The sequence below is a fragment of the Mytilus edulis genome, chromosome 1 (genome assembly GCF_963676685.1).
Source record: "Mytilus edulis chromosome 1, xbMytEdul2.2, whole genome shotgun sequence".
NCBI classification, from domain to species: Eukaryota; Metazoa; Mollusca; class Bivalvia; order Mytilida; family Mytilidae; genus Mytilus; species Mytilus edulis.
This window is the reverse complement of record NC_092344.1, coordinates 23190511-23204105: the sequence shown is the minus strand read 5'-3', so window position 1 is coordinate 23204105 and position 13595 is coordinate 23190511. Positions and strand designations below refer to the sequence as shown.

The following is a 13595-nucleotide window of genomic DNA, read 5'->3' as shown; positions in this document are numbered from 1 at the left end:
ACACTAAACTTACGTGAAAAGTTTCCTATTTTTTCCCACTGTTCCTTCTTAGAACTGTACCTCAGAATGACATCCAACACTAAACTTACGTGAAAATTTTTCTATTGTTTCCCACTGTTCCATCTTAGAACTGTACCTCAGAATGACATCTAACACTAAACTTACGTGAAAAGTTTCCTATTTTTTCCAACTGTTTATTCTTAGAACTGTACCTCAGAATGACATCTAACACTAAACTTACGTGAAAAGTTTCCTATTGTTTGCCACTGTTCCATCTTAGAACTGTACCTCAGAATGACATCTAACACTAAACTTACGTGAAAAGTTTCCTATTGTTTGCCACTTTTCCTTTTTAGAACTGTACCTCAGAATGACATCTAACACTAAACTTACGTGAAATGTTTCCTATTGTTTGCCACTGTTCCATCTTAGAACTGTTCCTCAGAATGACATCTAACACTAAATTTACGTGAAAAGTTTCCTATTTTTTCCCAATGTTCCTTCTTTGAACTGTACCTCAGAATGACATCCAACACTAAACTTACGTGAACAGTTTTCTATTGTTTCCCACTGTTCCATCTTAGAACTGTACCTCAGAATGACATCTAACACTAAACTTACGTGAAAAGTTTTCTATTGTTTCCCGCTGTTCCTTTTTAGAACTGTACCTCAGAATGACATCTAACACTAAACTTACGTGAAAAGTTTTCTATTGTTTCCCACTGTTCCTTATATAATGATTGAAATTTGTATGTTGGAAAAGGAAAAGTAGGTGACGTAAGATTAAGTTATATTAAATAGTTTCGTTTTTTTTGGTTAATAATATAGTTAATCTCATTTCTTAAGTTCTTTTGATCATATCTATTATTAATGTGACGTTGAGAAATAAATTAAATAAACTGTCATCTTTTAAAAGATTAAAAATGTTTGTAATTTGCCGTAGGAAAATAACCCTAAAGTGTTTCTATTGTCCACTTAATAATTCTGTAAAGTAAGTAAAGATTTTGATAAACTGGTTTTACGTAACTAAATAAAAAATATGTCAATCATATAAAATCTGTAACATAAAAAGAAGAGTTGACCAATAAAAAGTAACTTTATAAAATTCAAAATTGACACTTAAACATCATAGGTGAATAAAATAATTCCAATCAGCACGTGATGTTGGGGTTAAAAAGTGAAGACCGCAACCTCCCAACATCACACATCACCCTTCAATGTAGATTGTTGTTTGGAATAAATAATTGAAACATAATTGTATTTTATTCACCAGGCATGTAAATTATTTAAGTGTAAACTATTTTCAATTGAATTTTAAAAGTAAGAATTTCTGATTTAATAACTTTGATATTTAAAACTAAACTTAGATTTATAAAAGATTTTCATTAACACAAATAAGTTAAAACAAAGTTTACTATTTAGATCACAGGATCACACATCACACTTCAATGTAGATTGCTGTTTGGAATAAATAATTAAAACAAAATTGTATTTTATTCACCAGCGCCTGGCCTCGAAAGAACAAGTTTTCCGAGATGAAGGACACGCCAGAAAAAGGTATAACCTAGACCAGAGTAAGCTAGTATTCCCCAGATAACGTCAAAGACCTCATTTAGATGCATAGATAGATAGAAGAATACTCAAATACGTAATAGCGAGTCAGAGAAGTCCCCAGTGAAAGATGTCAGTCCCCCGATATTTAAGTATATTATAAACGTTTTGGAGGGAAAGGGGAGACAACATGACAGTTCAGTGATTCTTTCCCCTTTTCCTGCATTACACTTCTTTAAAGAACTATTCCTCAGAATGACATCTAACACTAAACATACGTGAAAAGTTTTCTATTGTTTCCACTGTTCCTTCTTAGAACTGTACCTCAGAATGGCATCTAACACTAAACTTACGTGAAAAGTTTCCTATTGTTTGCCACTTTTCCTTCTTAGAACTGTACCTCAGAATGGCATCTAACATTAAACTTACGTGAAAAGTTTTTTATTGTTTCCCACTGTTCTATTGTTTCCAACTGTATCATCTTAGAACTGTACCTCAGAATGACACCTATCACTAAACTTACGTTAAAAGTTTCCTATTGTTTGCCACTTTTCCTTCTTAGAACTGTACCTCAGAATGACACCTAACACTAAACTTACGTTAAAAGTTTCCTATTGTTTGCCGCTGTTCCTTCCTAGCACTGTACCTCAGAATGACATCTAACACTAAACTTACGTGAAAAGTTTCCTATTGTTTGCCACTTTTCCTTCTTAGAACTGTACCTCAGAATGACACCTAACACTGAACTTACGTGAAAAGTTTCCTATTGTTTGCCACTTTTCCTTCTTAGAACTGTACCTCAGAATGACATCTAACACTAAACTTACGTTAAAAGTTTCCTATTGTTTGCCACTTTTCCTTCTTAGAACTGTACCTCAGAATGGCATCTAACACTAAACTTACGTGAAAAGTTTCCTATTGTTTGCCACTGTATCATCTTAGAACTGTACCTCAGAATGACATCTAACACTAAACTTACGTTAAAAGTTTCCTATTGTTTGCCACTTTTCCTTCTTAGAACTGTACCTCAGAATGGCATCTAACACTAAACTTACGTGAAAAGTTTCCTATTGTTTGCCACTGTTCCTTCTTAGAACTGTACCTCAGAATGACACCTAACACTAAACTTACGTTAAAAGTTTCCTATTGTTTGCCACTTTTCCTTCTTAGAACTGTACCTCAGAATGGCATCTAACACTAAACTTACGTGAAAAGTTTCCTATTGTTTGCCACTGTTCCTTCTTAGAACTGTACCTCAGAATGACATCTAACACTAAACTTACGTTAAAAGTTTCCTATTGTTTGCCACTGTTCCTTCTTAGAACTGTACCTCAGAATGACATCTAACACTAAACTTACGTTAAACGTTTCCTATTATTTGCCACTTTTCCTTCTTAGAACTGTACCTCAGAATGGCATCTAACACTAAACTTACGTGAAAAGTTTCCTATTGTTTGCCACTTTTCCTTCTTAGAACTGTACCTCAGAACGACATCTAACACTAAACTTACGTGAAAAGTTTCCTATTGTTTGCCACTGTTCCTTCTTAGAACTGTACCTCAGAATGACATCTAACACTAAACTTACGTGAAAAGTTTTCTATTGTTTCCACTGTTCCTTCTTAGAACTGTACCTCAGAATGACATCTAACACTAAACTTACGTGAAAAGTTTCCTATTGTTTGCCACTGTTCCTTCTTAGAACTGTACCTCAGAATGACATCTAACACTAAACTTACTTGAAAAGTTTCCTATTGTTTGCCACTTTTCCTTCTTAGAACTGTACCTCAGAATGACACCTAACACTAAACTTACGTGAAAAGTTTTTTATTGTTTCCCGCTGTTCCTTTTTAGAACTGTACCTCAGAATGACATCTAACACTAAACTTACGTGAAAAGTTTTCTATTGTTTCCCGCTGTTCCTTTTTAGAACTGTACCTCAGAATGACATCTAACACTAAACTTACGTGAAAAGTTTCTTATTGTTTCCCACTGTTCCTTCTTAGAACTGGACCTCAGAATGACATCTAACACTAAACTTACGTGAAAAGTTTACCTATTGTTTCCCACTGTTCCTTCTTAAAACTGTACCTCAGAATGACATCTAACACTAAACTTACGTGAAAAGTTTGCTATTGTTTCCCACTGTTCCTTTCTAGCACTGTACCTCAGAATGACATCTAACACTAAACTTACGTGAAAAGTTTTCTATTGGTTCCCACTGTTCCTTTCTAGCACTGTACCTCCGAATGACATCTAACACTAAACTTACGTGAAAAGTTTTCTATTGTTTCCCACTGTTCCTTATGTAATGATTGAAATTTGTATGTTGGAAAAGGAAAAGTAGATGACGTAAGATTAAGTTATATTAAATAGTTTCGTTTTTTTTTGTTAATAATATAGTTAATCTCATTTCTTAAGTTCTTTTGATCATATCTATTATTAATGTGACGTTGAGAAATAAATTAAATAAACTGTCATCTTTTAAAAGATTAAAAATGTTTGTAATTTGCCGTAGGAAAATAACCCTAAAGTGTTTCTATTGTCCACTTAATAATTCTGTAAAGTAAGTAAAGATTTTGATAAACTGGTTTTACGTAACTAAATAAAAAATATGTCAATCATATAAAATCTGTAACATAAAAAGAAGAGTTGACCAATAAAAAGTAACTTTATAAAATTCAAAATTGACACTTAAACATCATAGGTGAATAAAATAATTCCAATCAGCACGTGATGTTGGGGTTAAAAAGTGAAGACCGCAACCTCCCAACATCACACATCACCCTTCAATGTAGATTGTTGTTTGGAATAAATAATTGAAACATAATTGTATTTTATTCACCAGGCATGTAAATTATTTAAGTGTAAACTATTTTCAATTGAATTTTAAAAGTAAGAATTTTTGATTTAATAACTTTGATATTTAAAACTAAACTTAGATTTATAAAAGATTTTCATTAACACAAATAAGTTAAAACAAAGTTTACTATTTAGATCACAGGATCACACATCACACTTCAATGTAGATTGCTGTTTGGAATAAATAATTAAAACAAAATTGTATTTTATTCACCAGCGCCTGGCCTCGAAAGAACAAGTTTTCCGAGATGAAGGACACGCCAGAAAAAGGTATAACCTAGACCAGAGTAAGCTAGTATTCCCCAGATAACGTCCAAGACCTCATTTAGATGCATAGATAGATAGAAGAATACTCAAATACGTAATAGCGAGTCAGAGAAGTCCCCAGTGAAAGATGTCAGTCCCCCGATATTTAAGTATATTATAAACGTTTTGGAGGGAAAGGGGAGACAACATGACAGTTCAGTGATTCTTTCCCCTTTTCCTGCATTACACTTCTTTAAAGAACTATTCCTCAGAATGACATCTAACACTAAACATACGTGAAAAGTTTTCTATTGTTTCCACTGTTCCTTCTTAGAACTGTACCTCAGAATGGCATCTAACACTAAACTTACGTGAAAAGTTTCCTATTGTTTGCCACTTTTCCTTCTTAGAACTGTACCTCAGAATGGCATCTAACATTAAACTTACGTGAAAAGTTTTTTATTGTTTCCCACTGTTCTATTGTTTCCCACTGTATCATCTTAGAACTGTACCTCAGAATGACACCTAACACTAAACTTACGTTAAAAGTTTCCTATTGTTTGCCACTTTTCCTTCTTAGAACTGTACCTCAGAATGACACCTAACACTAAACTTACGTTAAAAGTTTCCTATTGTTTGCCGCTGTTCCTTCCTAGCACTGTACCTCAGAATGACATCTAACACTAAACTTACGTGAAAATTTTCCTATTGTTTGCCACTTTTCCTTCTTAGAACTGTACCTCAGAATGACACCTAACACTGAACTTACGTGAAAAGTTTCCTATTGTTTGCCACTTTTCCTTCTTAGAACTGTACCTCAGAATGACATCTAACACTAAACTTACGTTAAAAGTTTCCTATTGTTTGCCACTTTTCCTTCTTAGAACTGTACCTCAGAATGGCATCTAACACTAAACTTACGTGAAAAGTTTCCTATTGTTTGCCACTGTTCCTTCTTAGAACTGTACCTCAGAATGACACCTAACACTAAACTTACGTTAAAAGTTTCCTATTGTTTGCCACTTTTCCTTCTTAGAACTGTACCTCAGAATGGCATCTAACACTAAACTTACGTGAAAAGTTTCCTATTGTTTGCCACTGTTCCTTCTTAGAACTGTACCTCAGAATGACACCTAACACTAAACTTACGTTAAAAGTTTCCTATTGTTTGCCACTTTTCCTTCTTAGAACTGTACCTCAGAATGACATCTAACACTAAACATACGTGAAAAGTTTCCTATTGTTTGCCACTGTTCCTTCTTAGAACTGTACCTCAGAATGACATCTAACACTAAACTTACGTGAAAAGTTTCCTATTGCTTGCCACTGTTCCATCTTAGAACTGTACCTCAGAATGACATCTAACACTAAACTTACGTGAAAAGTTTTCTATTGTTTCCCACTGTTCCTTTCTAGCACTGTACCTCAGAATGACATCTAACACTAAACTTACGTGAAAAGTTTTCCATTGGTTCCCACTGTTCCTTTCTAGCACTGTACCTCCGAATGACATCTTACACTAAACTTACGTGAAAAGTTTCCTATTTTTTCCCACTGTTCCTTCTTAGAACTGTACCACAGAATGACATCCAACACTAAACTTACGTGAAAATTTTTCTATTGTTTCCCACTGTTCCATCTTAGAACTGTACCTCAGAATGACATCTAACACTAAACTTACGTGAAAAGTTTCCTATTTTTTCCAACTGTTTATTCTTAGAACTGTACCTCAGAATGACATCTAACACTAAACTTACGTGAAAAGTTTCCTATTGTTTGCCACTGTTCCATCTTAGAACTGTACCTCAGAATGACATCTAACACTAAATTTACGTGAAAAGTTTCCTATTTTTTCCCCAATGTTCCTTCTTTGAACTGTATCTCAGAATGACATCCAACACTAAACTTACGTGAACATTTTTCTATTGTTTCCCACTGTTCCATCTTAGAACTGTACCTCAGAATGACATCTAACACTAAACTTACGTGAAAAGTTTACTATTGTTTCCCACTGTTCTATTGTTTCCCACTGTTCCATCTTAGAACTGTACCTCAGAACGACATCTAACACTAAACTTACGTGAAAAGTTTTCTATTGTTTCCCGCTGTTCCTTTTTAGAACTGTACCTCAGAATGACATCTAACACTAAACTTACGTGAAAAGTTTTCTATTGTTTCCACTGTTCCTTCTTAGAACTGTACCTCAGAATGACATCTAACACTAAACTTACGTGAAAAGTTTTCTATTGTTTCCCACTGTTCCTTATATAATGATTGAAAATTGTATGTTGGAAAAGGAAAATAAAATAAAGTAAATTGAAACAAATAAACTAATAAATAAATAAAATTGAATTATATTGCATTGCTAAAGCTCCAAGACAAAGTAGGTGACGTAAGATTAAGTTATATTAAATAGTTTCGTTTTTTTGTTAATAATATAGTTAATCTCATTTCTAAAGTTCTTTTGATCATATCTATTATTAATGTGACGTTGAGAAATAAATTAAATAAACTGTCATCTTTTAAAAGATTAAAAATGTTTGTAATTTGCCGTAGGAAAATAACTCTAAAGTGTTTCTATTGTCCACTTAATAATTCTGTAAAGTAAGTAAAGATTTTGATAAACTGGTTTTACGTAACTAAATAAAAAATATGTCAATCATATAAAATCTGTAACATAAAAAGAAGAGTTGACCAATAAAAAGTAACTTTATAAAATTCAAAATTGACGCTTAAACATCATAGGTGAATAAAATAATTCCAATCAGCACGTGATGTTGGGGTTAAAAAGTGAAGACCGCAACCTCCCAACATCACACATCACCCTTCAATGTAGATTGTTGTTTGGAATAAATAATTGAAACATAATTGTATTTTATTCACCAGGCATGTAAATTATTTAAGTGTAAACTATTTTCAATTGAATTTTAAAAGTAAGAATTTCTGATTTAATAACTTTGATATTTAAAACTGAACTTAGATTTATAAAAGATTTTCATTAACACAAATAAGTTAAAACAAAGTTTACTATTTAGATCACAGGATCACACATCACACTTCAATGTAGATTGCTGTTTGGAATAAATAATTAAAACAAAATTGTATTTTATTCACCAGCGCCAAGCCTCGAAAGAACAAGTTTTCCGAGATGAAGGACACGCCAGAAAAAGGTATAACCTAGACCAGAGTAAGCTAGTATTCCCCAGATAACGTCCAAGACCTCATTTAGATGCATAGATAGATAGAAGAATACTCAAATACGTAATAGCGAGTCAGAGAAGTTCCCAGTGAAAGATGTCAGTCCCCCGATATTTAAGTATATTATAAACGTTTTGGAGGGAAAGGGGAGACAACATGACAGTTCAGTGATTCTTTCCCCTTTTCCTGCATTACACTTCTTTAAAGAACTGTTCCTCAGAATGACATCTAACACTAAACATACGTGAAAAATTTTCTATTGTTTCCACTGTTCCTTCTTAGAACTGTACCTCAGAATGGCATCTAACACTAAACTTACGTGAAAAGTTTCCTATTGTTTGCCACTTTTCCTTCTTAGAACTGTACCTCAGAATGGCATCTAACACTAAACTTACGTGAAAATTTTTCTATTGTTTCCCACTGTTCCATCTTAGAACTGTACCTCAGAATGACATCTAACACTAAACTTACGTGAAAAGTTTCCTATTTTTTCCAACTGTTTATTCTTAGAACTGTACCTCAGAATGACATCTAACACTAAACTTACGTGAAAAGTTTCCTATTTTTTTCAACTGTTTATTCTTAGAACTGTACCTCAGAATGGCATCTAACACTAAACTTACGTGAAAAGTTTCCTATTGTTTGCCACTTTTCCTTCTTAGAACTGTACCTCAGAATGACATCTAACACTAAACTTACGTGAAAAGTTTCCTATTGTTTGCCACTTTTCCTTCTTAGAACTGTACCTCAGAATGACATCTAACACTAAACTTACGTGAAAAGTTTCCTATTGTTTGCCACTTTTCCTTCTTAGAACTGTACCTCAGAATGACATCTAACACTAAACTTACGTGAAAAGTTTCCTATTGTTTGACACTGTTCCTTTCTAGCACTGTACATCAGAATGACACCTAACACTATTGTGTTGTATGGAATTTTGTATGGAATTTTGAATCCTCAATGCTCTTCAACTTTGTACTAGTTTGGCTTTATAAATATTTTGATATGAGCGTCACTGATGAGTCTTATGTAGACGAAACGCGCGTCTGGCGTTCTAAATTATAATCCTGGTACCTTTGATAACTAACTACTAACACTAAACTTACGTGAAAAGTTTCCTATTGTTTGCCGCTGTTCCTTCCTAGCACTGTACCTCAGAATGACACCTAATACTAAACTTACGTGAAAAGTTTCCTATTGTTTGCCGCTGTTCCTTCCTAGCACTGTACCTCAGAATGACACCTAACACTAAACTTACGTGAAAAGTTTCCTATTGTTTGCCACTTTTCCTTCTTAGAACTGTACCTCAGAATGACACCTAACACTAAACTTACGTGAAAAGTTTCCTATTGTTTGCCACTGTTCCTTCTTAGAACTGTACCTCAGAATGACACCTAATACTAAACTTACGTGAAAAGTTTCCTATTGTTTCCCACTGTTCCTTCTTTGACCTGTACCTCAGAATGACATCTAACACTAAACTTACGTGAAAAGTTTCCTGTTGTTTGCCACTGTTCCTTCTTAGAACTGTACCTCAGAATGACATCTAACACTTAACTTACGTGAAAAGTTTCCTATTGTTTGCCACTGTTTCTTCTTTGACCTGTACCTCAGAACGACATCTAACACTAAACTTACGAGAAAAGTTTCCTATTGTTTGCCACTGTTCCTTCTTAGAACTGTACCTCAGAATGACATCTAACACTACACTTACGTGAAAAGTTTCCTATTGTTTGCCACTTTTCCTTCTTAGAACTGTACCTCAGAATGACATCTAACACTAAACTTACGTGAAAAGTTTCCTATTGTTTGCCACTTTTCCTTCTTAGAACTGTACCTCAGAATGACATCTAACACTAAACTTACGTGAAAAAGTTCCTATTGTTTGCCACTGTTCCTTTCTAGCACTGTACATCAGAATGACACCTAACACTATTGTGTTGTATGGAATTTTGTATGGAATTTTGAATCCTCAATGCTCTTCAACTTTGTACTAGTTTGGCTTTATAAATATTTTGATATGAGCGTCACTGATGAGTCTTATGTAGACGAAACGCGCGTCTGGCGTACTAAATTATAATCCTGGTACCTTTGATAACTAACTACTAACACTAAACTTACGTGAAAAGTTTCCTATTGTTTGCCGCTGTTCCTTCCTAGCACTGTACCTCAGAATGACACCTAATACTACACTTACGTGAAAAGTTTCCTATTGTTTGCCGCTGTTCCTTCCTAGCACTGTACCTCAGAATGACACATAACACTAAACTTACGTGAAAAGTTTCCTATTGTTTGCCACTTTTCCTTCTTAGAACTGTACCTCAGAATGACACCTAACACTAAACTTACGTGAAAAGTTTCCTATTGTTTGCCACTGTTCCTTCTTAGAACTGTACCTCAGAATGACACCTAATACTAAACTTACGTGAAAAGTTTCCTATTGTTTCCCACTGTTCCTTCTTTGACCTGTACCTCAGAATGACATCTAACACTAAACGTACGTGAAAAGTTTCCTATTGGTTGCCACTGTTCCTTCTTAGAATTGTACCTCAGAATGACATCTAACACTAAACTTACGTGAAAAGTTTCCTATTGTTTGCCACTGTTCCTTCTTTGACCTGTACCTCAGAACGACATCTAACACTAAACTTACGTGAAAAGTTTCCTATTGTTTGCCACTGTTCCTTCTTAGAACTGTACCTCAGAATGACATCTAACACTAAACTTACGTGAAAAGTTTCCTATTGTTTGCCACTGTTCCTTCTTAGAACTGTACCTCAGAATGACATCTAACACTAAACTTACGTGAAAAGTTTCCTATTGTTTGCCACTGTTCCTTCTTTGACCTGTACCTCAGAACGACATCTAACACTAAACTTACGTGAAAAGTTTCCTATTGTTTGCCACTGTTCCTTCTTAGAACTGTACCTCAGAATGACATCTAACACTAAACTTACGTGAAAAGTTTCCTATTGTTTCCCACTGTTCCATCTTAGAACTGTAACTCAGAATGACATCTAACACTAAACTTACGTGAAAAGTTTCCTATTGTTTGCCACTGTTCCATCTTAGAACTGTACCTCAGAATGGCATCTAACACTAAACTTACGTGAAAAGTTTCCTATTGTTTCCCACTGTTCCTTCTTTGACCTGTACCTCAGAATGCTGTAACGGGCTGGTCCCTCTGAACTATTGACAAATTGAAACGGCTCTCTTTGAGAATCTGTAAAAAGCACAAAAGTTATCCAAGCACTTAATTACTTTCGATTTCAGTAATCCTACACATTATATATTCAAATTTAATGAAATTCAAATTGTATGTGTCAATGAAAACCAAAACGACACATTAAACAGAATAAAATACAGGCGATTATTCAATTTGTCTAGATATAAATCGGCAATGTTTGAACAAATTGTAATAAATGTCAAAGTAAAGAAATTTATATCTGATTCCTGGAACGGCGTACAAATGAATATATATTATATATAGACTCCTTGCTGCTTGCCACTTGTAGTTAAAGTCATATCGTAAAATATCAAACTTATGTATGAAAATGGATCTTTGTTACAAGATCTATTGCCGTTCTTTGAATCATCGCCTAATAAACACATAGAAGTGAAAACTCCGCCTAAATCTTATTAAACACATTGAAGCGACAGCTCTGTATAAAAACTTAATAAACACACAAAAGCGACAGCTCTGTCTATAAATCTTAATAAACACATTGAAGCGACAGCTCTGTATAAAACCTTAATAAACACACAAAAGCAACAGCTCTGAGTAAATCTTAATAAACACATAGAAGCGACCAGCTCCATCTAAATCTAGCAAACACATAAAAGCGACAGCTCCGTCTTAATCTTAAGAAGCGTATATATAAAACCTGAATAAATACATAGAGGCGAGAGCTCTGTGTAAATCTCAATGAACACATAGACGCGCCAGCTCCGTTTAAATCTGAATAAACACATTGAAGCGACAGCTCCGTCTTAATTTTAATAAACACATATATATAGAACAGAGAACTCCGTCTTAATCTTAATAAACACATAGAAGCGACAGCTCCGTCTGCATCTTAATAAGCACATTGAAGCGACAGATTCGTCTAAATCTGAATAATCACAAAGAAGCGAGAATTCCGTCTAAATCTTTCAAAGACAATGCATCACCAAATTGGTTAACAGAATGAACAGAATGATTATGCGCAAACATGAAAGTTATTGTCAGACTAAGCATATCGAACTGATTCAACGTTAGCCTTGCAGTGTCAGAGGGAATGAGTTCTAGCTGATAAAAAGGAAAGCTTGCAGGTAGTCATAATACAAAAAAAGGAAAACAACATGGGCAGATAACCTTTAATTGATGGTGAAATGAATATAGTACTAAGCGAGGATTGATAAGGGACAAGTCCCCTTTAATTTAATGTCATATCTTTGTCTGACAAAACTCTTTTTATATAATTCACTCACGGTTACATGCCCTTTGGTTAAAAGCTTTAAACGACGACTTGTATTATCTTGTTTGACTTTCAAACACACCTGTAAAAGACACGTTACCAAGGAATTCTAGCAGCCGAGTTCCATCACGGAGTGCTATTTTTAAACTGTCGCACAAACCTACTATGTTACCACAATAAGCTTCGTGCATTCCTCTAATAGCATATGCAAATGCTTTTACAGCATCGTTGATATAGTGAAGAATTCCAAACTCTTCAACATCTACAATAGAATTATTCAATCAAAATTAATTAGCTAAAACCGAGTTATTATTAAAGATTGATTGATTCACAGTGTTTAGCTTTGCGTCCATATTCAGAACGAGAACACATTTCAAACAAATCAGTGTTTTATAAAGGGGGTCGACGGAGTTGACGAGAGGATTTGTTTGGTAGACTTGTACACAGAGAAAAGTTTATAGTGTAAACACAGGCATTTTGCCAAAGTGTGTTGGTGAACCTTGATTAATCTGTAAAACCTGTATAATTTTTACAATCTGATATCGGTTCCATACAAACTTCATAAATACGTCAGATATCTTATTTAAAAATGTATGTTTACACTTGGGGTCAGTAGTTGAGACCCTGATTTTATATTTTGAAATTGTTTGCGTTAACATTACAAATAAGATATTGTTGATGGTTTTGTGAGAAATTTTAAGATTACAGTACATTACACTAAAAAAATGATTTGGTCATTTACTTTCGTGACTTTACTTTTCCCTTCCGCTGCTGAAATATTATCCATTATATGGGGAGATTTTCTTTTTCTTTTGTTTATTGACACGAAGCCTCGTCAGGTTCAAATGAAGACGTTAAATAATATGCCCTACGTTCAATTTATGCCATCAGCATGAGGACGTCAAATTTCAGTCCCAAGGTCCGAATTGAAACAATGAATCATTTTCCCTGTGTAAAGAAAGTGCCACACTGCTTTGACGCTAAAATATCACTTTGAAACATAATTCTTTAGGTTCTCTGTCTACCGACAAAAAGACATGTTGTTGTTACTTTCGGACAAACAAAATATTGTTGTTACTTTCGGGCAAATATTTTGTTTTCTTTAAAAGAGTTGATTGATTGATTCTCTTTATTCCCTCCATTATACTGAAGATTTACATTTTTAAACACAAGTATACTAATTACAAGAAATGAACAACATATAAATACAAACTACAATTAAAGCACACACACAAAAAAAAGAAAAAAAAGATAAAAACTCATTTTACATATATGTATATAG

At 34.0% G+C, this 13595-nt stretch overlaps 1 protein-coding gene across 1 annotated transcript in view; it reads right to left on the bottom strand.

The window, feature by feature from the left end:
* Positions 1-13595, bottom strand: part of LOC139528329 (metabotropic glutamate receptor 4-like) — a 48504-nt gene that overhangs the window by 15674 nt on the left and 19235 nt on the right. Inside the window, exons 7-8 of the mRNA XM_071324268.1 lie at positions 12396-12575; positions 10966-11079 (exon numbers count right to left, since the gene is read on the bottom strand). Of these exons, the coding sequence (XP_071180369.1) occupies positions 10966-11079; positions 12396-12575 (294 nt within the window). The remainder of the gene's footprint in view (positions 1-10965; positions 11080-12395; positions 12576-13595) is intronic.